The following is a 24,075-nucleotide window of genomic DNA, read 5'->3' on the forward strand; positions in this document are numbered from 1 at the left end:
TACAGTAGGCCTACACAGTGACCTGACAGACAGGTTAGGGAAGTGTTCCTATCAACATAAGGGAGTGGAAGCATCAAGCAGGAAGTAGCCTCATCGACAAACAGAGACAGTTGAGGAGGCCATGTTACGACAACTAAAAAGTTTTTTCTGTGACACCTTATGCCATTAAAACAATCTCAAATCCCTTAATGGCATCATAAACACCCAAGCAACCTTCTGTGCCTCACAAATTGCAACGGTCCAAGAATCCCAGAGGACTTTCGAAGGCAGCAGGAAAGGAGGCAGAAAGAACAACAGAACAGGCGTCACTATTGTAGTGCTCTAGGCATAGATACACATAACTGTGAGGATAATAGCCAGGACAGGAGAGAGGAAAAGCTAGAATAAACAGAGATTGAGTTGGGGAAGGGCTCGATGGAGGAGGGTGGCAGATACAGACAAGGTTGGAAGGGATAAAGGCTATGGATGTTGAGTGTGTTTAGGGAATTAGTGGCAGGGAGTCAGATAACAGCAATCCTGCAAAAATGGTATGGATCAATATCTGTAATGGGATATCATAATTTGTTTGTGTGGGTGTATCGCAGTGTGGGTGCAAGTGTGAGTGTGTGTGTATCGGGGTGTGTGTGTGTGTGCATGCGTTTGTGTGTGCGCATTAGTGCAAGTGTGTGTGCGCGAGTTTGTGCCTGTCTGTGTAACTGAATGGTTAAAGAGCAACTGCCCCTAAACTTCTCATTTATAAAACAGTCTGTGGCATTAATATGTGCCATTAATTAGACTACAAACGTGTAAATAGGATAATTTTTGTCAAAGTCAGTCTCATCCAAAACAGAGTTTGTGAGACTTGTGATCGTGACTGCCTCACAATGTAAATTAAGGTTGGGTTTGGTTCAATCCCGCCCACACCCACAGCTGGCAGCACACAAGTAATCATCAATTCGAGGTGCAGATACCCGTGGTAAATTTAAATTTGGGTTGACTTTGGATATCCCTATGGGGCTAGTTAGGGACCATCGGTCAATTACACAATATACATGGGACAATATGTTAAAATTCCAATAGCGTTATATTTCGATGACTTAAAAACATCAAACCAACTATAAATTGGAGAAATGCATATGCAAATATTGAACGCATTTAATGAGAACTAAAAGGTGAACAACATGAAAATATTGCCTCATTTACATTGTGTAATTTTATTGACGGTCCCTAACTAGCCCTGGAGAAATGCTATCTAAAGTCAAACAAACTTTGCCACGGTCGCACACCTGCCGGCTGAAGCTAATTAGCTAAATCATTTGGCAAACTCTTCCCACTTGCAAACACACACAACAAACCAGACCCCGAGACCAAGACACACATTTCTTAATGAACCATATCTAAAAACGAGGCCAAATCAGGAAGTGCAGACGCCCTTTAATGAGAAGCAGAAGGGTTGGAGAGAGAGCAGGCCTTCTCACATGTGTCTGAGTGCAGAGTCCTTGGAGGAGCATGTGCAGACAGACACAGAGCTCTGTCTGCAGAAATCAATGCTGCTAATTATTGACCTACCCACAGTCTGATGGGCGTCTGATGGCCAAGTCTCAGGACTCTCTCTCTCTCTGCAGCATAGCAGACACCCAGACCTTTAGCCAACAAGAAACAGTCTCATAACATAACTTGTGTATAATGCTAAAGAAACGTGACAGTGGATCTTCATATTTACACTGTATTTTTGTTGCCACTGCAAAGCTGGACAACTGAACTTATAGCTAACCTACCTGAAGCATTGTGGGACTCCATTAAGGTTAGGGGGTATTATTACCAGAAGTGCACGCAAAGGGCGCTATTTTAAAAACCTAAAAATGATTAGCTCTCTCATAGTTATACTTCACTTATAAGCAGTGGCGCGGCGCGCACCCCTAGCGGGAGCTGTGGGAGTGCGTGCTGTGCCACCAAAAATTATAAAAGAGCAGTGTCCACGAACCAAAAAACTATACAAATAAAGCTTTTGTTTTTAATGCACAAAACAATTTAAGCAATAGGGAACTTGATCCAGGAGGGGATTTAATGTCTCTACTGTAACCAAGAAGACATCTAGCCACATAGCAAGTTAGCAAACCAAATGCATAGCTGGAGGCCTGAGCTGCATATCATTTATTTGACACATCTTAGATTTATTATAGTTATATACTTAACATAGTTAGAAGGAGTGGTGTAGCATGCCCCCCCGGGTGCCCCCAAATTTTACAAATGTAAATTTGTTTTTTTATGGTTTTGAAAATCATACCGTTAGTAACTCAAAATATACCGTTTATACCATATACTGAGGTATCAGCCAAGCCTAGAATCAATCATTGTTAGCTGAACTGTGTATACATACACTAGAGCTGTGTTCGAATACTCATACTAACCGCACTATTTGTGAAGTAAATTGAGTATGTAGTATGGTTATTGGTCATAGTATGGATACAGTTAGTATGCCAAAAGTTCCCGGATGTCGTACTAAATTCACTAAAATACGAAGTATACAAGCAGTGGACACTATTTCTATGCTTTTAGGCCCCATAATGCAATTATTCAGAAAATGAGCGTAGCTTCACAACGTTTTCAGATTTGAAGAAAATGGCGGAAAATATGCAGCCGAAGTCCGACGAGAGCATATACAAATTCATTGCTTTAACGAATTATGATCAGTGTTAAGACAACGTTGAGCGACGTAATGCCTTTTCAAATAAGTTACACGTTATGTTGGCTGACAATTTGTTAGCTACGCTATCCTTACGAACCGCATAGCATATCATTACAGCAGTATGTACCGGTGTTAGCTAGCTACTTAAAGTAATGTTAGTTGGCTACTAATACATCAGACCTTCCAGTATATTAACTATATGCTAACTACCTTGATTGACGTTGATTGACAATCAAACGTTGATTGACTTGATTATCCATGTCACGCTTAGCTAAGTGGTCTAGTCGTTGTGTGTTCTCAATGGACATTGTTAATTCGTTCTGGCTATCTACTCTGATTTCAGAGCACTCTCGTCTGAGTGTGCCAGAGCACAGAATAATTCAAATCAAATCAAATGTTTCTTGTCACATACACATGGTTAGCATATGTTAATGCGAGTGTAGCGAAATGCTTGTGCTTCTAGTTCCGACCATGCAGTAATATCTAACAAGTAATCTAACAATTCCATAACAACTACCTTATACACACACAAGTGTAAAGGAATGAATATGTACATAAAAATATATGAATGAGCAATGGCCGAACAGCATAGGCAAGATGCAGTAGATGGTATAGAGTACAATATATACATATGAGATGAGTAATGTAGGGTATGTAAACGTTATATAAAATGGCATTGTTTAAAGTGGCTAGTGATACATTTATTACATACATTTTTCCATTATTAATGTGGCTAGAGATGAGTCAGTATGTTGGCAGCAGCCACTCAATGTTAGTGATGGCTGTTTAACAGTCTGATGGCCTTGAGATAGACTGAAAAACAGCTTCTCTCTGTCCCCGCTTTGATGCACCTGTACTGACCTCGCCTTCTGGATGATAGCAGGGTAAACAGGCAATGGCTCGGGTGGTTGTTGTCCTTGATGATCTTTTTGGCCTTCCTGTGACATCGGGTTGTGTAGGTGTCCTGGAGGGAAGGTAGTTTGTCCCCGGTGATGCGTTGTGCAGACCTCACTACCCTCTGGAGAGCCTTACGGTTGTGGGCGGAGCAGTTGCCGTACCAGGCGGTGATACAGCCCGACAGGATGCTCTCGATTGTGCATCTGTAAAAGTTTGAGTGTTTTTGGTGACAAGCCGAATTTCTTCAGCCTCCTGAGGTTGAAGAGGCGCTGCTGCGCCTTCTTCACCACACTGTCTGTGTGGGTGGACCATTTCAGTTTGTTCGTGATGTGTACGCCGAGGAACTTAAAACTTTCCACCTTCTCCACTACTGTCCCGTCGATGTGGATAGGGGGCTGTTCCCTCTGCTGTTTCCTGAAGTCCACGATCATCTCCTTTGTTTTGTTGACATTGAGTGTGAGGTTATTTTCCTGACACCACACTCCGAGGGCCCTCACCTCCTCCCTGTAGGCCGTCTCGTCGTTGTTGATAATCAAGCCTACAACTGTAGTGTCGTCTGCAAACTTGATGATTGAGTTGGAGGCGTGCATGGCCACGCAGTCATGGGTGAACAGGGAGTACAGGAGAGGGCTGAGAACATACCCTTGTGGGGCCCCAGTGATGAGGATCAGCGGGGTGGAGATGTTGTTTCCTACCCTCACCACCTGGGGGCGGCCCGTCAGGAAGCCCAGGAACCAGTTGCACAGGGCGGGGTCAAGCTTAATGAAGAGTTTGGAGGGTACTATGGTGTTAAATGCTGAGCTGTAGTCGATGAACAGCATTCTTACATAGGTATTACTCTTGTCCAGATGGGTTAGGGCAGTGTGATTGCGATTGCGTCGCCTGTGGACCTATTGGGGCGGTAAGCAAATTGGAGTGGGTCTAGGGTGTCAGGTAGGGTGGAGGTGATATGGTCATTGACTAGTCTCTCAAAGCACTTCATGATGACGGAAGTGAGTGCTACGGAACGATAGTCATTTAGCACAGTTACCTTCGCTTTCTTGGGAACAGGAACAATGGTGGCCCTCTTGAAGCATGTGGGAACAGCAGACTGGGATAAGGATTGATTGAATATGTCCGTAAACACACCAGCCAGCTGGTCTGCGCATGCTCTGAGGACACGGCTGGGGATGCCGTCTGGGCCGGCAGCCTTGCGAGGGTTAACAATATTTGAATGTTTTACTCACGTTGGCTGCAGTGAAGGAGAGCCCGCAGAGTAAGGTGTTCTCTCAGTTGTGGCTGGAAGTAGCAAGCAAGCTAGACAACGTTAGCCAGTTAGCTTGGGTGCTTGACTGCTGTTGTGAGGTCAGAACGCTTGGATCAACCCTACTCCTCGGCCAGAGCGGCAGGAGTGGGCTCTGAACGCTCCGAGAGCAAAACGCTCTGAATTTACGAACGCACAATCTGACAACGCTCTGAATTTACGAACACTCAGAGTGCACTCTGGCACTCCAGATTGATTTTACGAACACACCCGAAGTGGTATGATGTCTAGCTAGTAATTGGTTATGCTAACAAGCTAGCAAGAGGTTGCACAGCAACAGCATCAACTTCTGGTAGACAGGCAAAGCGCTAGTCTTCTCAACTAAAAGGATACTGTTTGTTTACAGTATACTAAAATGAACTAATAGTATATAGTATGTAGTATATACTCATTAAGTAAGTTAGTATGGGTATTCAAACACATCACTGTACACAGAAAGGCAAACTCACTTGTGCATTCAAATGAACACAGCCACACAAACACAATGTGTGTGACTTGCCTCAGGATCTGTCCTTGGGATAGAGCTTTTATGTTACCATCTGAGAGATGCAGCAGCAGTTATGCTAAACAACACTCAGTGGACAAGCTGTGCTGTGGTAGACTGTAAAAGAGAGGGGGAGTGAGAGAGAGAAAGAGACAGGAGGGAGAGATGAGAGAGAAAGAGAACAGGAGAGAACAGAGAATGAGAGAGTTAAGGATAAGGCCATCCTCCTATTCACTGTGGCTTTCACTGCCTCTCTTGTCAGTTACCAAAGCAGAACAGGTCTTAAACAGACTGCTGCTTCCTACAGGGAGCAGGGAGGGAACAACACTGTTTCCTTCTGATAGTGTTCACACCGGGAAAAGGCTTCCGCTGGGGAGATTACTTTTACAGTTATAAAAACACACAGACACACACACCGACAAACTAACACATACATACACTCTCACGCAGCACACACCCACACGCCTACAGGTGCACGTACACACATACACAAATAAACAATGCCAAGGCATCATGATTTTAGTACACTCAGCATATTTCTTTGCAAACAAAAAGGATCTCACATCTTGAGCCAATTGGTTAAAATATATATTGTGCTGGTGCTAGCAGAGCAGAAAAGGCAGAGAACACATTCTACCTAAGTGAACATTCCAGACAAACAACAATAGAAGGGCCACACTTAAAGATGCACGCAGGGATCTTAAGCACAAGAAATGTGTAACATATTGCACAAATTGAGTTCGTAACATATCACACGAATTGCAAAATAAAACGGATGATGTAGTACACAATTGGATGACACAGTACACAAAAAAAGGGGATCCATTTTGGCTCAAGAGCACCACTTTCAAAACTACTGGCTGAAATTATACAAAAGTTTGAGAGTGCATCTTTAACACAAGGACAAGGGTGAATATGGACCCATGCACTGCCACACACACACACACACAGGGTACAGCTGGGTAGGATTCTGGTGTGAGAGAAGCATAACAAGAGAAGTGCAAGGGGATGACTCATTCGGTTTCTTATCAGAGGGTAGAGTAGAGAGTGAGAGGATAGGGATGGAGAGGGGAAAAGGGAGGGAGGAGGAAATGGAGTCAGGATAGTGAAGGGGAAAATGGAGGGAGGGGTGATGGAGGAACAGAGTGGGGTTTCCTTAGGTATGATCTCATCTCACTTGTTCCCATCATGCAATATTCAACATGGTGAGGTCCACGTGGGAATAGGGGAGCAGAGACTTGAGAGAGCACTCTCTCTTCTGAATTCTCAATTCACTCATTACAACAAAGGAGATTCAATTCCACACTCATTCCCAGCATTTAAACTCATCACATATTTAACTCCTCCATTATCTCTGTCTCTCCCTTTGTATGGAACAGCATTTTAATATTAATCTAAATACAATTGGGAGGGGAAGTACAGTGTTGAGTGGGTTGTGTCTTAAATAGAGGTCGACCGATTAATCGGAATGGCCGATTAATTAGGGCCGATTTCAAGTTTTCATAACAATCGGAAATCGGTATTTTTGGACACTGATTTGGCATATATTTTTTTTTACACCTTTATTTAACTAGGCAAGTCAGTTAAGAACACATTCTTATTTTCAATGACGGCCTAGGAACGGTGGGTTAACTGCCTTGTTCAGGGGCAGAACGACAGATTTTTACCTTGTCAGCTCAGGGATTCAATCTTGCAACCTTACGGTTAACTAGTCCAACGCTCTAACCACCTGCCTTACATTGCACTCCACGAGGAGCCTGCCTGTTACGCGAATGCAGTAAGAAGCCAAGGTAAGTTGCTAGCTAGCATTAAACTTATCTTATAAAAAACAATCAATCAATCAATCATAATCACTAGTTAACTACACATGGTTGATGATATTACTAGTTTATCTAGCGTGTCCTGCGTTGCATATAATCGATGCGGTGCGCATTCGCGAAAAAGGACTGTCGTTGCTCCAACGTGTACCTAACCATAAACATCAATGCCTTTCTTAAAATCAATACACAAGTATATATTTTTAAACCTGCATATTTAGTTAATATTGCCTGCTAACATAAAAAAAATGTAACTAGGGAAATTGTGTCACTTCTCTTGCAACAGAGTGAGGGTATATGCAGCAGTTTGGGCCGCCTGGCTCGTTGCGAACTGTGTGAAGACTATTTCTTCCTAACAAAGACAGCCAACTTCGCCAAACGGGGAATGATTTAACAAAAGCGCATTTGCGAAAAAAGCACAATCGTTGCACGACTGTACCTAACCATAAACATCAATGCCTTTCTTTAAATCAATACACAGAAGTATATATTTTTTAAACCTGCATATTTAGCTAAAAGAAATCCAGGTTAGCAGGCAATATTAACCAGGTGAAATTGTGTCATTGCACGCAGAGTCAGGGTATATGCAAAAGTTTGGGCCGCCTGGCTCGTTGCGAACTAATTTGCCAGAATTTTACGTAATTATGACATAACATTGAAGGTTGTGCAATGTAACAGGAATATTTAGACTTATGGATGCCACCCGTTAGATAAAATACGGAACAGTTCCGTATTTCACTGAAAGAATAAACGTTTTGTTTTCTAAATGATAGTTTCCGGATTCGACCATATTAATGACCAAAGGCTCGTATTTCTGTGTGTTATTATGTTAGAATTAAGTCTATGATTTGATATTTGATAGAGCAGTCTGACTGAGCGATGGTAGGCAGCAGCAGGCTCGTACGCATTCATTCAAACAGCACTTTCGTGCGTTTTGCCAGCAGCTCTATCAACTCCCGAGATTAGGCTGGTGTTTATGACTTCAAGCCTATCAACTCCCGAGATTAGGCTGGTGTAACTGATGTGAAATGGCTTGCTAGTTAGCGGGGTGCGCGTTAATAGCGTTTCAATCGGTGACATCACTCGCTCTGAGACTTGGAGTAGTTGTTCCCCTTGCTCTGCAAGGGCCGCGGCTTTTGTGGAGCGATGGGTAACGATGCTTCGAGGGTGGCTGTTGTCGATGTGTTCCTGGTTCGAGCCCAGGTAGGGGCGAGGAGAGGGACGGAAGCTATACTGTTACACTGGCAATACTAATGTGCCTATAAGAACATCCAATAGTCAAAGGTTAATGAAATACAAATGGTATAGAGAGAAATAGTCCTATAATTCCTATAATAACTACAACCTAAAACTTCTTACCTGGGAATATTGAAGACTCATGTTAAAGGGAACCACCAGCTTTCATATGTTCTCATGTTCTGAGCAAGGAACTTAAACATTAGCTTTTTTACATGGCACATACTGCACTTTTACTTTCTTCTCCAACACTTTGTTTTTGCATTATTTAAACCAAATTGAACATGTTTCATTATTTGTTTGAGGCTAAATTGATTTGATTGATGTATTATATTAAGTTAAAATAAAAGTGTTCATTCAGTATTGTTGTAATTGTCATTATTACAAATAAATAAATAAATAAAATTTAAAAACATAAATCGGCCAATTAATCGGTATCGGCTTTTTTTGGTCCTCCAATAATCGGTCGACCTCTAGTCTTAAATACCCTTATATCGGTCTATCCTTGTCTTCCTTCCCGCATGACTAGGGCCCAAAGTTTGGTCACGGACAGTCAAATCAATATGGTGGACACCTATCCAGTCCTTTCACCTATCAGTGGTAATGAGAGAGCGGAGTTGAGGACAGCATGGCTCTCAAGGCCTACCGAGACACATAGTTAGTTGATGTGTTGAGCAGCACATGCTCTGTTCCCTTATGCAGCAGATCGAAGCACTAACAGAGGCTGTGTGCTGAGACTGACTGCTGCAGGGAATGTGTGACCTGGCTGCTCTCCCTTCTTTCCTGTCCCCTCTCTCTCCCCCAGGCTCTCCCCATGACCCAGGGGACACAGCGCAGGCAGAGGACAATCTGTCTCGTCCCGGAAATGTTTTAAAAATAAACTGAGGACAAGATGGTCATAAGCAGTAACTTGTACACATGCCAATAAGCCCTCACACACACATGCACTCTGACTGTATACACACAAACACATGCTTGTTCCCTCAATTATCAACTCTGTAGGTTCGAGTTAACTTTCCTCTGCTATTCAATCACCCCATCTGTATTCCTGTCCACCCTCTCCTTCTCTCTCCCTCTCTGGTTGGTGGTCCTGTGATGACTCAGAGTTGACCCATGCTCCATGGTTTCCCTGGAGAAGCCAAGGCAATAAAAAGACAAGGTGCAGGCCAGGATCCAGCTCTCTTGTTACAGTAACGACCAATAGGCTACAGAGTTATCAGTGTTCACACAATGCACTGTGAGATGCCACCGGACTTGCTACCCCCCTAACAAAGGACAACACACACAGAACGCATTAACAATAATTTTACTCATCATCCCCTGTACTACAATCATCATCATCTTTCATTATGGGATCATGAACATCAACAGCTCTTTACATGCATTAAAGCATTCAAAGTTTCAGCTAAACTTGAATAGGAATCTGGGTATTAGAGCGGATGGATCGATCATCAGTCAGTCAGTGTAATTTTCTGTGAAAGCTGCGAGCGCATATGGCTAGATATCAAAATGCAAATAACAATTGTCCCATTGTCCCCACGTAGATTAATACAAGCAGCACAACAGCCCAGCGTAAACACTTGCTTTCGACTGGTAAACTTCCACTCCGCAACTGCAGTCCTGAGTTCGCAAAATACGCATCTACTACGCATCTGATGAAATGCACAAAAATAGACATGTCGTAAACATCCGCGGTCTGACAATAACATTCTAACCAAAGATGATGATTCTAAAATTGCTAAAAGAGTGAGAATATTGCTACCTTAAAAGGTTACAAAAATAACTTACCATTGAGAGGAAAATGCGTTATCCTTGAGGCTTGTGGAGCGACCTGCCTCTGTAAACAGCTTGGCACTTCTTGCTATTCCAATACTACTTGATGAGTTAGAATCGTAAAGCTATTGGTTTCCAATATTTTCCCGACGTCCTGTTGTGTTCACTGTGCCAGTTGCGTGTGTATGCCCCGATTTCTCCGAAAGGACGAGGCAACAGGGATGGATGGTCGATGCTGCGAGTGCGCAGCAGTATTCGAGTGCAGTATTCGCCCATTCATTCACTGTCTGATCGGCTCTGAGAGCTGGCCTGCTACTGACGTCAAAGCATTCCAGCTCACTCGCGTCCTCTGCGGCCGATGTTCTCTCCCAGTGCGCGAGAGGAAGGGCTGAGGGCCTATACAGGGAAAAAAATGTCTGTTCTGAAGTCAAGAGAGGAAGACTATTATGCAATGCAACAGCCAGCGTGTCACTGTCTATAATTAGGTAGGCTGAGGAAAGCAAGAAACAATGGGGATAATACTCCCATATTACTCCCATATTTCTATGGGTTGAGGCAGAGTGGCCTATTAGTGGAGGCCTTTCAACCACATCACATTAGGCCAACTGTAGCCTTTAGCAATGATTCATAACTACAAAGGCTTTTTACAAATTGTAATTCTTTAGAATGCCTTTGCAGAGAAATAATGAAAACACGTTCTCTTGAGTCAGTATGGCTACTGTAGCCTATGATAAATGACACAAGATTATCCTCAGACACCTGTAACAGATGTAATCAACTTGTTAATATAAGTACATATTACACAACATAAGCTCAGTTGTAAAAACCCAAGGAGAAGGACAGAAAGTCCTGTAAACAAACTAAAGCAGATGAGCAGAGGCAAACAGTGCGGAGAGTCCTGGAGTTCTAAGTGGAAAGAGAGAGCATTTTTATCATCCCAGAGGCATTGATCAGGTCTCTGAACATATTTGGCCCAGGCAGCAGAGGGCTCTGGTCTGTGGTGTTGGGACCTGTGCCACACAGACTGACAGCTTGTCTGCTAAAAGCTATTCTGGAACCAGTGGAATAATAAGGGTATCAGATACTGCCTCAAATAACCCTCTCTCTCTATTGATCCTGGTTGAAGGGCCCCCAACCGAGCCCATCTCACTGCAGGCCACTGACCCACACTGAAATGTGAAAATCCATCATCACCATTGACAAGTGTATTGACAAAACTATGTACTGGGGCTATAATACAAAACCTACCAGCAGCACAGCTGAGAAGCTAGATAGTTTGATTGATTTCATCTTGGGAAAAAAGGAGATATCTCATTCCAATTATCTGCTGTCTCATATGACCTGCGGACATGTCACTAGAGCAAAAACCAGAGCTTTCTAAATAGAATGGCTAGCTACATAAACAAGTGAAGAAAATAATAGTGCATCTGACTATAGCCTACTAGATGAGGAATAGCCTTGAGGAGACTTGTGGTACCATACTCCCATCTAGTGGAACGATGCTATCACTATAGGCTTCTTTCCTATGACATTTGCATTTATAAATGCGTCACCATTCAATGTGTTACTTTGTGACTTTGGCCAAATTGATAAAAAAGCTTGGTTTAATTAAAAGGCTCATTAAATGGCTTTTGTTCATAGATATGGCTATGTCTTACGAAACTTGGTTACAGTCGAATGGATAGTAGATTATACAAATTATTCCAAATATGTTATTCAAGACAAAACCCCTGTTTAATGTTAAAATTTGAAACACTAGTAACCTGATTGGTTTTGCTTGATATTGCTGCTCAATATGTAGGTAGTGTCTCGAGCCAGACGGATTACTTCCGCAATCTTTAAATGCTACAGTTAAAAAAGGTCCAATACAGCTGTTTTTATCTCAATATAAAATCATTTCTGAGTATCTTACTGTGATTGTTTTCAATTAAAATGGTCAAAAAGAAACAAAAATAGCTTCTTAGCAAAGAGCAATTTCTCAAGCAAGAATTTTGCTAGGACTGTCTGGGAATGGTCTGTGGGAGGGGACAACTGAAAACTAGCTTTGGAACTCTCTAATTGATCTATTAACTAATTTTGCACCTGTCCAAACTCCATCCCACCAAAACAGGCAGAAATTTCAGGAGGTCTTTTCAAACAGCTCTTACAACAAAATTGCATTATCATAATTGTTATAATATTATTCCAACCTCAGTGTGGAAATATATATAACACAGGGAAATCATGTTTTTGACTGCACTGGACCAAGCCGTTACCCAAGGTCTGGTTAGTTGAGACTAATGTGTAGGCAGGTACCTGGCGTGAGGTCGACGTCAGAAGTGTGATGACGCGAAAGCGTAAGACTTTGTTGTTAAGATCAGAGACTCGTCCCCTGAGTATGCACCTTCGTTCAAGGTGTACATACCTATGTCTCCTAATTACAAACCAAGTAATCTCACTTATAGGTCATCAAGCTCTCTTGAGACCCTTGATGATCCGCGAAATGGAGTCAGTCAGCAGTGGTGAGCGCTCTTAAGTTGAACCAGTCCAGGATGTATTGGGCCTACCTGTGGTGGCAGGTGTGGTAGAGTCTTCCAACGTTTGCCCTGAGAATCGTACCAGAGATGACTTTGGACGGGTAGGAGTGCGATTTTTGGAAAGAGGGGATTCCTGCTTTTTGGCTGACCCATACATTGAGTCAAGCTGGGTAAAGGACAAACTGATTACATTTGTGAAAGTTTCGAGAAGTGGAATTGTTTAGATTTGTGTATCTGCCTCCTAGAGGAAGTGGGCACTTGGAGTCACGCGGCTCGGGACTCAACCTGTGGTGGGCTTTGCTCTCTGGAGCCACTAAAAAGGGTGATCAGTGGGATAGCGTTGAGTGTAGAGGTGGATCAAATTAAAAGGTATATTCCTAGTGTTTGTGACACCGACCGTTTGGTAAGACGTAGACTCGGTAGCAATGGTGAGACTGAGAATACCCTGTCTGTTATGTTTAGCTTTGCTATTCTGTGAGGGCCTATGTTCTGAACCCGCTTCGGTGCTTTAGCTGCCAAGGATTCGAACATGTTGCAGCAGTGTGTAGAAGGGAGATCCCACGATGTGAGAAATGTGCAGGAAGGTATAGTCAGAGGGAGTGTGCAGTTGGGATAGAGAAAGCACTGTAGTCAACTGTGGAGGTGCCCATGCAGCTGGGGATCCGAAGTGCCCTGTGAGAGAGAGACAGGTTGAGATTGCCAGAGTTCAAGTGGGGCAGAAAGTTTCCTTTGAGGCAGTGAAGAGAGTAGAAGATAGCCCAAGGATGAGTGAGTCGACTGGGATGCCCCCATGAGTAGGCCTGAAGAGAGAGAGCCAGCGAGGATGTTTTAGTAAGGTTGGATTTCTTGCATTTATAGCCATGGTGATCAACTGCACTGCACTGATTGGGTGGAAATCACAGAAAATATATGTGGTAGTTGCAGCAGCAGATAAATATTTGGGTGTGAAATATTTTTAGTTTAGAAGATCTACAGGATGTTTTGAGAGAAGGGGTTCCATCCTCCCAGGCCGACAGCCTGTTGTAGGCTCGTTTAGGTCCAAAGTTGTGGGATGGGGTGGTGGGATAGTGTATAGGTGCAGGGTTAGATGTTGGTGCAATTAAAGTTTTTCCCATTCCCCTTTTCCCTTTTTTTTGGTCACAAAATATGCAATCCGTACTCTGGCCTGCGAATGGCAGCAATACAACACAGCATCTGGTCTACCAGAAAACCAAACGAAGAAGAAGTATCGACGTCACTACTGTAAACTTCTGATCCGGAAGAATACTTTGTCCATTATGAAATCACAGGCAACAGATAAGTGCATTTAGTATACAGTAGTTTATTATAAAAAATATTTTACGTGCCGACATTCTGATCTGTGAATATGACCTTTGCCTTGAGACCAACGCGACGCTTGTACGCTCACCTGTTAACGTCTAATTTCGTGCAGTGTCGCACTATCAAGAAAGAACACACTTTAAAAGTGAGCATTCAGTTAACTTGGTAATGTGTCCGTTTGTTCTGATATTTTGATCATACCGGTAGTTAATGTTTAAAAGCTTAATGAGCTGCATGATATAATCTTGTTCTGGTAGATAGATAACCGAAATGCACGACTGCATTTATTCTGTAGGCTAGTAGAGCCTTAGCCCTTGATCATGACTCCGTTCCATTGCATTACACATGAGTCATTGGACGAAGGCGTCTTCTGTAGGGGGAGTTTTGTTAAGATCCCGACGCTCGGTCTGAACATTAACATGCATCTCTTGCGCTACTGTTTTTGGAAACACAAGAACCTTTTCTTTCATATCAGCGAGAAATATTCGCTTTTTTGTTAAACTAAAGGTTAAATTGATACACACCGTGTTAAGGTTAGTGTGGCCATTTCTCTATGTTACAGCACTTGTTTACTGAAGACAAGAGGCTATCTAGCATGTTCAGAACACCTGTGTGTACTGCTGCGTTCAAAACAACTGGGAACTCAGTGTAAATCATGAAGTCATTGATCGTCAGGTTGGAACTCGAGAGAGGCCCAGGTTCCTGAGTTGGAATTCAGAGTTGGGTAATCCTTCAAATCGATTTTTCCCAGTCAGAGCTAGTTTATCCCGTGTTCCCAGTTTTTTTAAATTTCATCCGACTTCCGAGCTCCCAGTTGTTTTGAACGTGGCATAAGGGTAACTCGGGATGTGAAGCTGAAGTGTAGTTTAGTCAGGAGGCACCCATAGCTGAATGGATCTGTGCAAACTGCTACATTATGTGTATATGTTTTATTTGAAATATTCTTTCTCACTGATGAAAGATACGATATTTTTCGAAAGCTATATAGCAAGTGATGATTATTTACATTTATAAACGTTACAATACAGCGTCGGGATTGTAGTTCACGTGTGGCATTTGTGGGCGAAGCTAATGGCTGAGAACTGTAGGGAGAAGGCATAATGCGACCTAGTTTTCCAGAGCAAGTATAGCCTAGCCATCTAGGCTACCAAGTAAGCAAAATTACGTTGAAAATATGTATTTTTCAGACGTGGACATCACATGCATTTCAGGTGCTGGACGTCAAAATATATATTTTACGAAAATTAAAAGACGTCTTATACAGACGTCACAGAGACGTTTTTTCCCAGACGTTGAAAGACGTCTTCTCCGGACATTGAAATCAGTGCATTATAGGTGTTGAATGAAAGGTAAAAATAGGTATTTTAAGGACGTGGAAAATACTGATTTTTCAGGCATTGAATCTATGGCCAAAATTCAACTGCTACACATTCTTAATTAAGTAAGCATTATATCGCAATAATATTTGCGATATATCTTCCTAGGAAAGAGGAGCAGACGGCAGACCACTTCAACTACAATAGCATTCTAGAGTAACGGTTACAGATGTTTTATTTGTTGCTATGACTGAAATGTTGTTGTTTATCTTAGTTGAATGCACCAAGTCACTCTGGATAAGAGTGTCTGCTGATTGACCTAAATGTAAAAACAAATTAGTTGAATGCACCAAGTCACTCTGGATAAGAGTGTCTGCTGACTGACCTAAATGTAATAACAAATGTAATGCAAAGCATGATGGGTATTAGTCTAATTAGGTGCGCCCCCAAACAATTACACGTTTGGTCGGTGCGAGCCAGATCTAAATTTGAATGAATCATACAGTACGGCACAGTTTAGTATAGTAGAACACAGAGTACAGTACAGATCCCGGTTTCGGGCTTATGAGTGTTTTAACAATGCATCTTTCCTACAACTGGCGAAGATGTAACATGCGTTTCCCAAAACACCACACGGTCGCTAAGTGTTTTGTTGAAGCATGTGTCTATACTGATGGAGTCGAAAGAAACGTAGAGCTGCTCTCGGATCACCCTTTTCCATTAAAATCTTACCTTAACATTATAATTATTTCACAATACTGATGACGAATCAGCTACTAGAGAGATAAACACTCATGGCTGCAAATATTGAGGTGGCTTATTCTAATTCTTATCCAATAAAAATGCACTAAATCACAGATTTGGAACATTGAGCTCATGTTAGGCTACACATCATGAAATATGTTACAGGAGCCAAATAAAACTAAATTGAATGAACATGAAATGTATTTCATGTTCATTGAAATACAGTATATAGGCCTATGTAGCCTATACTGTACATTAGGTAGGCTATTTATCTAATGCAGTCATCTCAGTTTTCATTTGAAGCATCTTTTCATCCTTTGCTTGTTTGCAACAATTTCAAAGACATTGACATTGTATTTGTAGTCAACTTCGTTGTGAAATTATCCGCATCACAGAGACACATAAACCTCTTCTGTGTATGAAGTGACACGGAAGGGCAAAAGGCATCTAACGACGCACTTAACTGTTCTAAGAGTGGTCTGAGGCAGGCGTTAGAATATAAGCGTTTATAGTGCTCAGATATCTATCGATAAACTTAGCCTTAAGATGCTTTTGGGAAACCAGGCCCAGGACAGTAGAGTTTTATTCGGTAGAATACGACACAGTAGAGATACATTTAGTAGAGTACAGTTTAGTAGGGTACAATAGGTTTCCGAAACTCTGTCCTGGTGCCCCAATTGGGTGCATGTTTTGGTTTTTACCCTAGCACTACACAGCTGATTCAAACAATCATAGCTTGAGGATGAGTTGGTTATTTGAATCAGCTGTGTATTTATTTAACCTGGCAAGTCAGTTAAGAACAAATTCTTATTTACAATGACGGCCTACCGGGGAACAGTAGGTTAACTGCCTTGTTCAAAACGACAGTTTTTTACTTTGTCAACTCTGGGATTAGATACAGCAACTTTTCGGATACTGGCCCAATGCTCTAACCACTAGGCTACCTGCCGCCCCTAGTGCTAGGGCAAAAACCAAAACGTGCACCCGGGGGGGCCAGGGCCGAGTTTGGGAAACCCTGCACAAGAGTATACTTTGCTTTACTTTAAAAAAAAGTTGACTGAGGACACATTCTCATTTACAGCAATGACCTGGGGAATAGTTACAGGAGAGTGTAGGGGGATTAATGAGCCAATTGGAAGCCAGGGTTGATTAGGAGGCCATGAGGGCCAGATTGGGAATTTAGCCAGGACATCAAGGTTAACACCCTTACAATAAGTGCCATGCAATCTATAATAACCATAGAGAGTCAGTACACCTGTTTAACGTCCCATCTGAAAGACGGCACCCTACAAAGGGCAATGAGCCTAATCATTGGGTTATTCTATTTTGACCAGAGGAAAGAGTGCCTCCTCCTGGCCCTCCAACACCACTTCTAGCAGCATCTGGTCTCCCATCCATGGACAGACCAGGACCGACCCTGCTTAGCTTCAGAGGCAAGCCAGCAGTGCTCTACTATATTGTACTGTACTATACTCTACTTTTCTTTACTGTACTTTGCCGTCCAAACTTGTGAAACATAGATGTCTATGATTGGCCCAAAAAAGACGTTGCATGACGTCAAATGCTTAGTGGGTACTTTCTTAAGAAGGTGCTGAAAACAAGGGTCTCTCCTTGTCAATCCTTATCTTTTGTCGTTTTTTTTGGAGTTGTAATTTTCGGGACTTGTGAACAGTAATGCTTTATTACTTGTTACAAGCATGTATACATGTCTTTTTAAGGCTTATAATGACATTTATTTCTGTGCATTTTTTTTTTAAATTCTCCTTTATGCCTTTCTTGTCTATAGAAGTATACAGTGTATTAATTCAGTCACAAGTCCAATAAGCCTATGTGGTTCTTGTATAGTCCCCTTGTTCAGGTATGGCTATACTGTTATTATTGTGTGTGTCCCTGTGTTAGAATGGTGGGTGGGAGCGGGTGATCCCTGCATTCCGCTCTGTGTGTGGTGAAGATGGAGTGTCCTTGGGTGAAGCAGTCAGGGAGCAACATGGCAGAGACGAGTCTGTACACAGGTGAGCTCAGCCGTCTGGCACAGAGCAGGTGTGTCCTGTCTCCAACATGCATGCACACATACGCACACACTCGATTTGTGTATGTGTTTCAGGGTTGGGGTCAAATTCGAATTGAAGCCAGTCAATTCAGGAAGTGAACTTAAATTACAATTCAATAATTGAAAAAAGTGCATTTATTTTCAATGTCTTCTTAATAAACTGAACAGTAGAAGCTATTTAAAAAAAAAATCGAAATCTGAATATTAAATTCATATAAATTCCTGAATTGACTGCCTTCCATTTGAATTGACCCAACCCTGATGTGTTTCTTGTGATGGATAGCTTCAGGGATTTGGGGTGTGCCTTTGTGGTTCTAGGAGTATCCAATAAGTCTAAGTGATTGTTCTGTCCCAGATGTCGCCCCCCAGACGTAGTGGTGTGGCCGCGGAGTGTGGAGGAGGTCAGTGCCCTCGCCAAGATATGCCACCACCACCACCTTCCCATCATCCCCTTTGGCACAGGCACAGGCCTCGAGGGAGGAGTAGGTGCACTTAAGGTGAGAGCGAATCAGTCTGTGTCAAGAAAAAAGATAAATACCAGCCTGGAAAGTTTGATTAATCTCTCTGTGAATTTATAGAGGAATTTATATATAATTTGATTAAAATAATTGATTGTACACAAATTAGCCATTTTAATTGATAGGATTCAGATAATCTTCAATAAATATAGTACCCAACATCCAATTTGGAACTTAATTCTTCCTAACAATGAGTAAGACATAAAGAATCCAATAAATTATAAAAAGCCACCCATGGAGCCTACACACCCCATGCCAATCCAACCCCAACAACCAGTATACAGTATCGTTTATCAGTGTTTGAAAAGTAGTATGAAGTATTGCTTCTTCTGCGTCCTTTGTAATGTATTCCCTGTGAATCTGGTGATGTTTTTTCCCCCTGTTCAGAGAAATTAGTCATTGAAGTCACTTGCATTATTTACCATAAATAAGTGTGAAAGTACCACATTTTGTCCAATAGATGCCACTGTTCCTGCTACTGCCACCACACCCTTTAATCCATGTTGCTGGTCTCTTGTGTTTATCAAATGGATCACAACATTCTCTTTGCAACTTTGGGTAGAAAACCAATAGCTTTTGCTCATGATGAAAATAGATTTTATGGTCATCCTCACAATTCGAGCCTGTCCTCCATGAAAGCAATTCCGTTTTTCATTCTCCTAGGCTTAATTTCTCTCCATGAAACAGACCCTCTGTGTGTGGTGTATTCCCTTCAAAAAGGTCTGGATTAGTTAGACCATTCCTGGTGAACAAACAAACCATTAGGGTACAGCACTTCAATGGTAAAAGTCCCAAATACACACTGTATATATAGTGTTTTGCAATGGTAATTGTATTAGGTTGGGTTTAATGGTAAATGTCACTAATCACACTACATAATAGAGATGTTTTCTAAGAATTTGATTGAAAAACATATGACTGCCATGCAATGGATTATATTTGAATTATTTCATAAGGGTTGTCATAACATTTTATTCACTAGCCCATTTCGCCATCAAAGTTTTGGGCTTGAAAGAAAAGTCTTCATATGAGAATTGCACCGTACGGATAGTTCTCAGACAGCTGCCATTTGTTGGACTATTCAAGGAGAGCTGGGTTGAAGCATTAGGTTGCTAAGAGAAGGACAAATTGAATTGCTTTCATGGAGGACTGGCTTGACCATACAATTGACCACACAATCAATTTTCATCATGAGCAAAAGCTATTGGTTTTTCTACCCAATTTCCAAAGAAAACGTTGTGATTCATTTAATAAACACAAGAGACCAGCAAAATGGATAAAACGGTGCAGTGGCAGTAGCAGGAACAGCGGTATCTATTGGACAAAACGTGGTACTTTCACACACATTTATGGTAAATAATGCAAGCGACTTCAATGGCTAATTTCTCTGAACAGGGTTAAAAACCATCACCAGATTCACAGGGATATACATTACAAATGGTGAATAAGCAGTACTCTAAGCCACAGCTCCATACTACTTGTCAAACATAGAGAACTCAATCAATCAAATGTATTTATAAAGCCCTTCTTACATCAGCTGATGTCACAAAGTGCTGTACAGAAACCCAGCTTAAAACCCAAAACAGCAAGCAATACAGGTATAGAAGTACGGTGGCTAGGAAAAACTCCCTAGAAATGCCAGAACCTAGGAAGAAACCTAGAGAGGAACCAGGCTGTGAGGACACTGATTGATGGGTGGGATTGGCCTGCGTGGCTTTTCACCATTTTATTAGATTCCTTGTGTCTCACTCAATGGTAGGAAAAGTTCAGACCAAATTGGATGTTGGGTACTATAATTTGTTGAATATTATGTGAATCCAATTTGGGTGCAATCAATCAGCTTTATTTCTCAATAACAATCTGAGATGGTGGGTGACATGGCTTTTTGAAATGACATGGAATGACCCTAGAGAGAAAGATTACTAGAGTGAGAGAGAAAGTTGTTTTTGTGTAAAAGCCGTAATAATTGACGTTTTTTGTTTCTCGCACAATGTTAGTCGGAATGTGTGTGACAGAGTAAGACAGGATGCAGTGTCATCATCTCCTAAAGGTGTCTAAATGAAGGGTGCTGTGTAAGAGGTCTTGAAAAAGGGCTCAATGTGTTGTCAGTACACAGCGCAGGCAGACGTCTGTACAGTGCATCCCTGACCTCTGATTTCATGGGTCCTTGTATTCACAACGTTTCATTGAGGGTCTATAGGAAGTATTCCAATTGTGTGTGTGTGTGTGTGTGTGTGTGTGTAAGGGCGGGGTGTGTTTTAGTCTGAGGAACATGGACAGGGTGTTGGACCTCCATCAGGAGGACTTTGATGTGAGCGTGGAGCCAGGTGTGACACGCAAAGGCCTCAACTCCTACCTGAGAGACACGGGCCTGTGGTTTCCTGTCGGTGAGTCACGTGACCTGCAATGATGTCACTGCTCCAACGGGTAGGCCCCATAGGCCTGTCACTATACACGCGCCTGAGTTTAGTTAATCATTGTGAAATTAAGGGGCACGTTTTTCTATCGTGAAATAGGGGTCCATGGGTGGAAAATGTTGGGAACCCCTGATATAAGTAATCATACAAACTACTTTCATGTACAATGGTATTGCATGATCGTCATTCTAGCTGGCATTTTGTGCCTGAAGTTGTGAAGAATATTTGTGAAGTGTTGGGTATGAAATCACTGAGGTGTTCTACTGTCTGTCGGCACACACAGACCCTGGTGCAGACGCGTCTCTGTGTGGCATGGCTGCCACCAGTGCATCAGGCACCAATGCGGTGCGCTACGGCACCATGCGGGAGAACGTACTCAACCTAGAGGTGGTGCTGGCAGATGGATCCATCATCCACACAGCAGGCAGGGGGCGCCGGCCCCGGTAACAGTCCCAGACATAAATATATTCATGGTTATATACATCATTGGTTACACTGCCAGGCCTGAAACAGAAAGTGACAGTTAAAACATGTTTTAGTGTTTAGCTATTAACAACCTATGTGGTGTTCTCTCTTTCTGTAATTTCCCCAGTAATGAGGACATGTATGACCTTTGACCTTCTCTCGTCTCCGTTAGGAAGACATCAGCGGGGTACAACCTGACCAACCTGTTTGTGGGTTCAGAGGGCACTCTGGGGGTGATCACGAAGACCACCCTGCGTCTCTATGGGGTGCCAGAAGCCATGGTGTCTGCTGTGTGCACCTTCCCCTCTGTCCAGGCAGCAGTGGACAGCACTGTGCAGGTCCTCCAGACTGGAGTGCCCATCGCACGCATCGGTGAGTAGACGAGGTGGCCGTTTACTAGTTTAACACAGAACTTACCTCTGCGTTCATTGTTTTCTTACTGAAAGGTGCCTGTCCATCTTAAACTGACACTGAGCAAGAGACTGCTATGCATTCTTACTCAGAGTAACCAAGGGCTTTAGACACTAATTGGAGGACCTGATGCTATTTGAAACACTGACCAAGTGTTTTTTACCACCATCTTCTCAGTGGAGCTGGAGCCTTGTTCTAATCCAACCACGTCTGTCCTTTCCAGAGTTCCTTGATGATGTGATGATTGACGCCTGTAACAGCTTCAACTCGCTGTCCTACCCCGTGGCCCCCACTCTCTTCCTGGAGTTCCACGGCACTGAGAAGAGTCTGGAGGAGCAGGTTACCGTCACAGGTGTGTGTTTTGTTGCTGTACGGTGTTATACTGAATGTGTGATGTAATTGTACGTTAAGTTAACGTTACTTGCGATAGTTTGCTGTAAATTTGACTTGTGAGAGTGAGATTTCTTCTTATTTGTTGATTGGAAACTGTCCAGAGGAGATCACGCAGGCTAACGGTGGGTCAGACTTTAGCTGGGCACGGGATGCAGAGACCCGCGGGCGCCTGTGGAAGGCACGACACGATGCCTGGTACGCTGCCCTGGCACTCAGACCGGGCTGCAAGGTAAGTAAGGCTCTGACTCAAATAATTATTGCTAAATAATGTAATCACTTTGGCATTATTGTTTGTAATGTTGTAACAGAAATGTGCTGACTCCATTTTGGTCCTGCAGGCCTACTCCACAGATGTGTGCGTCCCTCTCTCTCGTCTCCCTCAGATCATTGTGGAAACCAAGGAGGACCTGATGCTAAACGGACTCACAGGTAACGGCTAGCTAACAATCAACACAGACTCCCTCGTGGGGCATCACTCAGGGTACAGTGTTTGTGTATGTTACTGTACATGTTTGTGTGTGACCAGTAGTGTATTGAGGATTCTTTCTCTTCTGAGGTCCGATCGCGGGTCATGTTGGAGATGGAAACTTCCATTGTATAATGGTCATGGACCCCAATGACCAGGATGAGGTCATTAGAGTTCATGAGTTCACTGAGCGACTGGCCAGGTACTGTATGTCTCTCTTTCCTCCATCCTTTTAATCGCCATTAAATCGCCCCCTTGTTCCTGACCATTGAACTCATTCTCTCTTATCCCTGTATTTATAGTTCTGTTTCTCTCATGCTGTAGGAGAGCACTGGCCCTGGACGGGACATGTACGGGGGAGCACGGGGTAGGCCTGGGGAAACGAGCGTTGCTCCGAGAGGAGATGGGACCCCTGGCCATCGAGGTCATGCAGGGCCTCAAAGCCACCCTAGACCCCAAGAACCTCATGAATCCTGGGAAGGTTCTGTAGCTGAAGGTACTGTAGCTATGACCTTATCAGAGCACTGAATCAATGAATGAAGTGTAATACAATACCTTTGTCTGCCACAGGGTGTCAGGAGTTTGGTATTTTATAGCGTAACTGACTGAGTACCAAGGGCAAATTGTGTTATTTTTGCCTGTCCCCTGTTTTTCCTGTTAAGTTCCTCAGAATGAACTGCTGCTAATTTAGATGTTATTACAATGGAACAGTAGCTTGAAATTATTTATTTGCAACAAACCTAATGCAACGTTTTGTGTTTTTGTTTCTGCTAAATTGTGTGCACATACTGTATTTAAACTGTAAATTGGCCACTTCTGATTGACAATGAAGTATTTTTTAATAAAAATCCCTCATATTGCCATGGTGAAGTTGCTCTTATGTCTAAAGATTTCTTCTTACAATCTGATTTGTTCCTGTTAAGTCAATCTTAGCTGATGCCTTGAAATTGGGTGAACAAAGTAACTAAATGCATTTACACACCATTTCATGTGTAGATTTGTTAAACTTAACATTTAGGCCTGGAATCAAATTAAGGAAATTACATGGGAAAAATGTTTATTTTGACTTTTTTATTATTATATTTATCATTACTCATCCCACAGATTGCACATCAAAATCATGAGACAATTAGTTGATACCTCCAAAACAGGCATCCATTCACATCCTTGGGGAAAAAAAGTAWTCAAAAGATATTAAAACTAAAAAGCAAGAAATGAAGGTATGGCCCTTTAGAGCATTGAGCAGGGCTACAGTTAGCAGGAGACATTAAGTTATATAGT

General features: G+C 42.5%; 2 protein-coding genes across 2 annotated transcripts in view; one reads left to right on the forward strand and one right to left on the reverse strand.

Moving 5' to 3' along the window:
• Positions 1-10,541, reverse strand: part of snrkb (SNF related kinase b) — a 40,628-nt gene extending 30,087 nt beyond the window's left edge. Inside the window, exon 1 of the mRNA XM_023985252.1 lies at positions 10,194-10,541. The gene's annotated coding sequence lies outside the window, so the exon portion shown is untranslated. The remainder of the gene's footprint in view (positions 1-10,193) is intronic.
• A 3,392-nt stretch (positions 10,542-13,933) lies between these two features.
• On the forward strand, positions 13,934-23,664 carry ldhd (lactate dehydrogenase D). The gene is made up of 11 exons (XM_023985254.2): positions 13,934-14,159; positions 17,974-18,086; positions 18,480-18,621; positions 20,888-21,029; positions 21,343-21,502; positions 21,697-21,896; positions 22,159-22,287; positions 22,430-22,557; positions 22,667-22,757; positions 22,885-22,996; positions 23,119-23,664. Exons 1-11 carry the CDS (start codon positions 14,061-14,063, stop codon positions 23,282-23,284), a joined length of 1,482 nt encoding a protein of 493 aa, XP_023841022.1. The 5' UTR covers positions 13,934-14,060; the 3' UTR covers positions 23,285-23,664.
• Positions 23,665-24,075: the final 411 nt, after the last annotated feature.

The sequence above is a fragment of the Salvelinus sp. IW2-2015 genome, linkage group LG4q.1:29, assembly GCF_002910315.2.
Source record: "Salvelinus sp. IW2-2015 linkage group LG4q.1:29, ASM291031v2, whole genome shotgun sequence".
NCBI lineage: Eukaryota > Metazoa > Chordata > Actinopteri > Salmoniformes > Salmonidae > Salvelinus > Salvelinus sp. IW2-2015.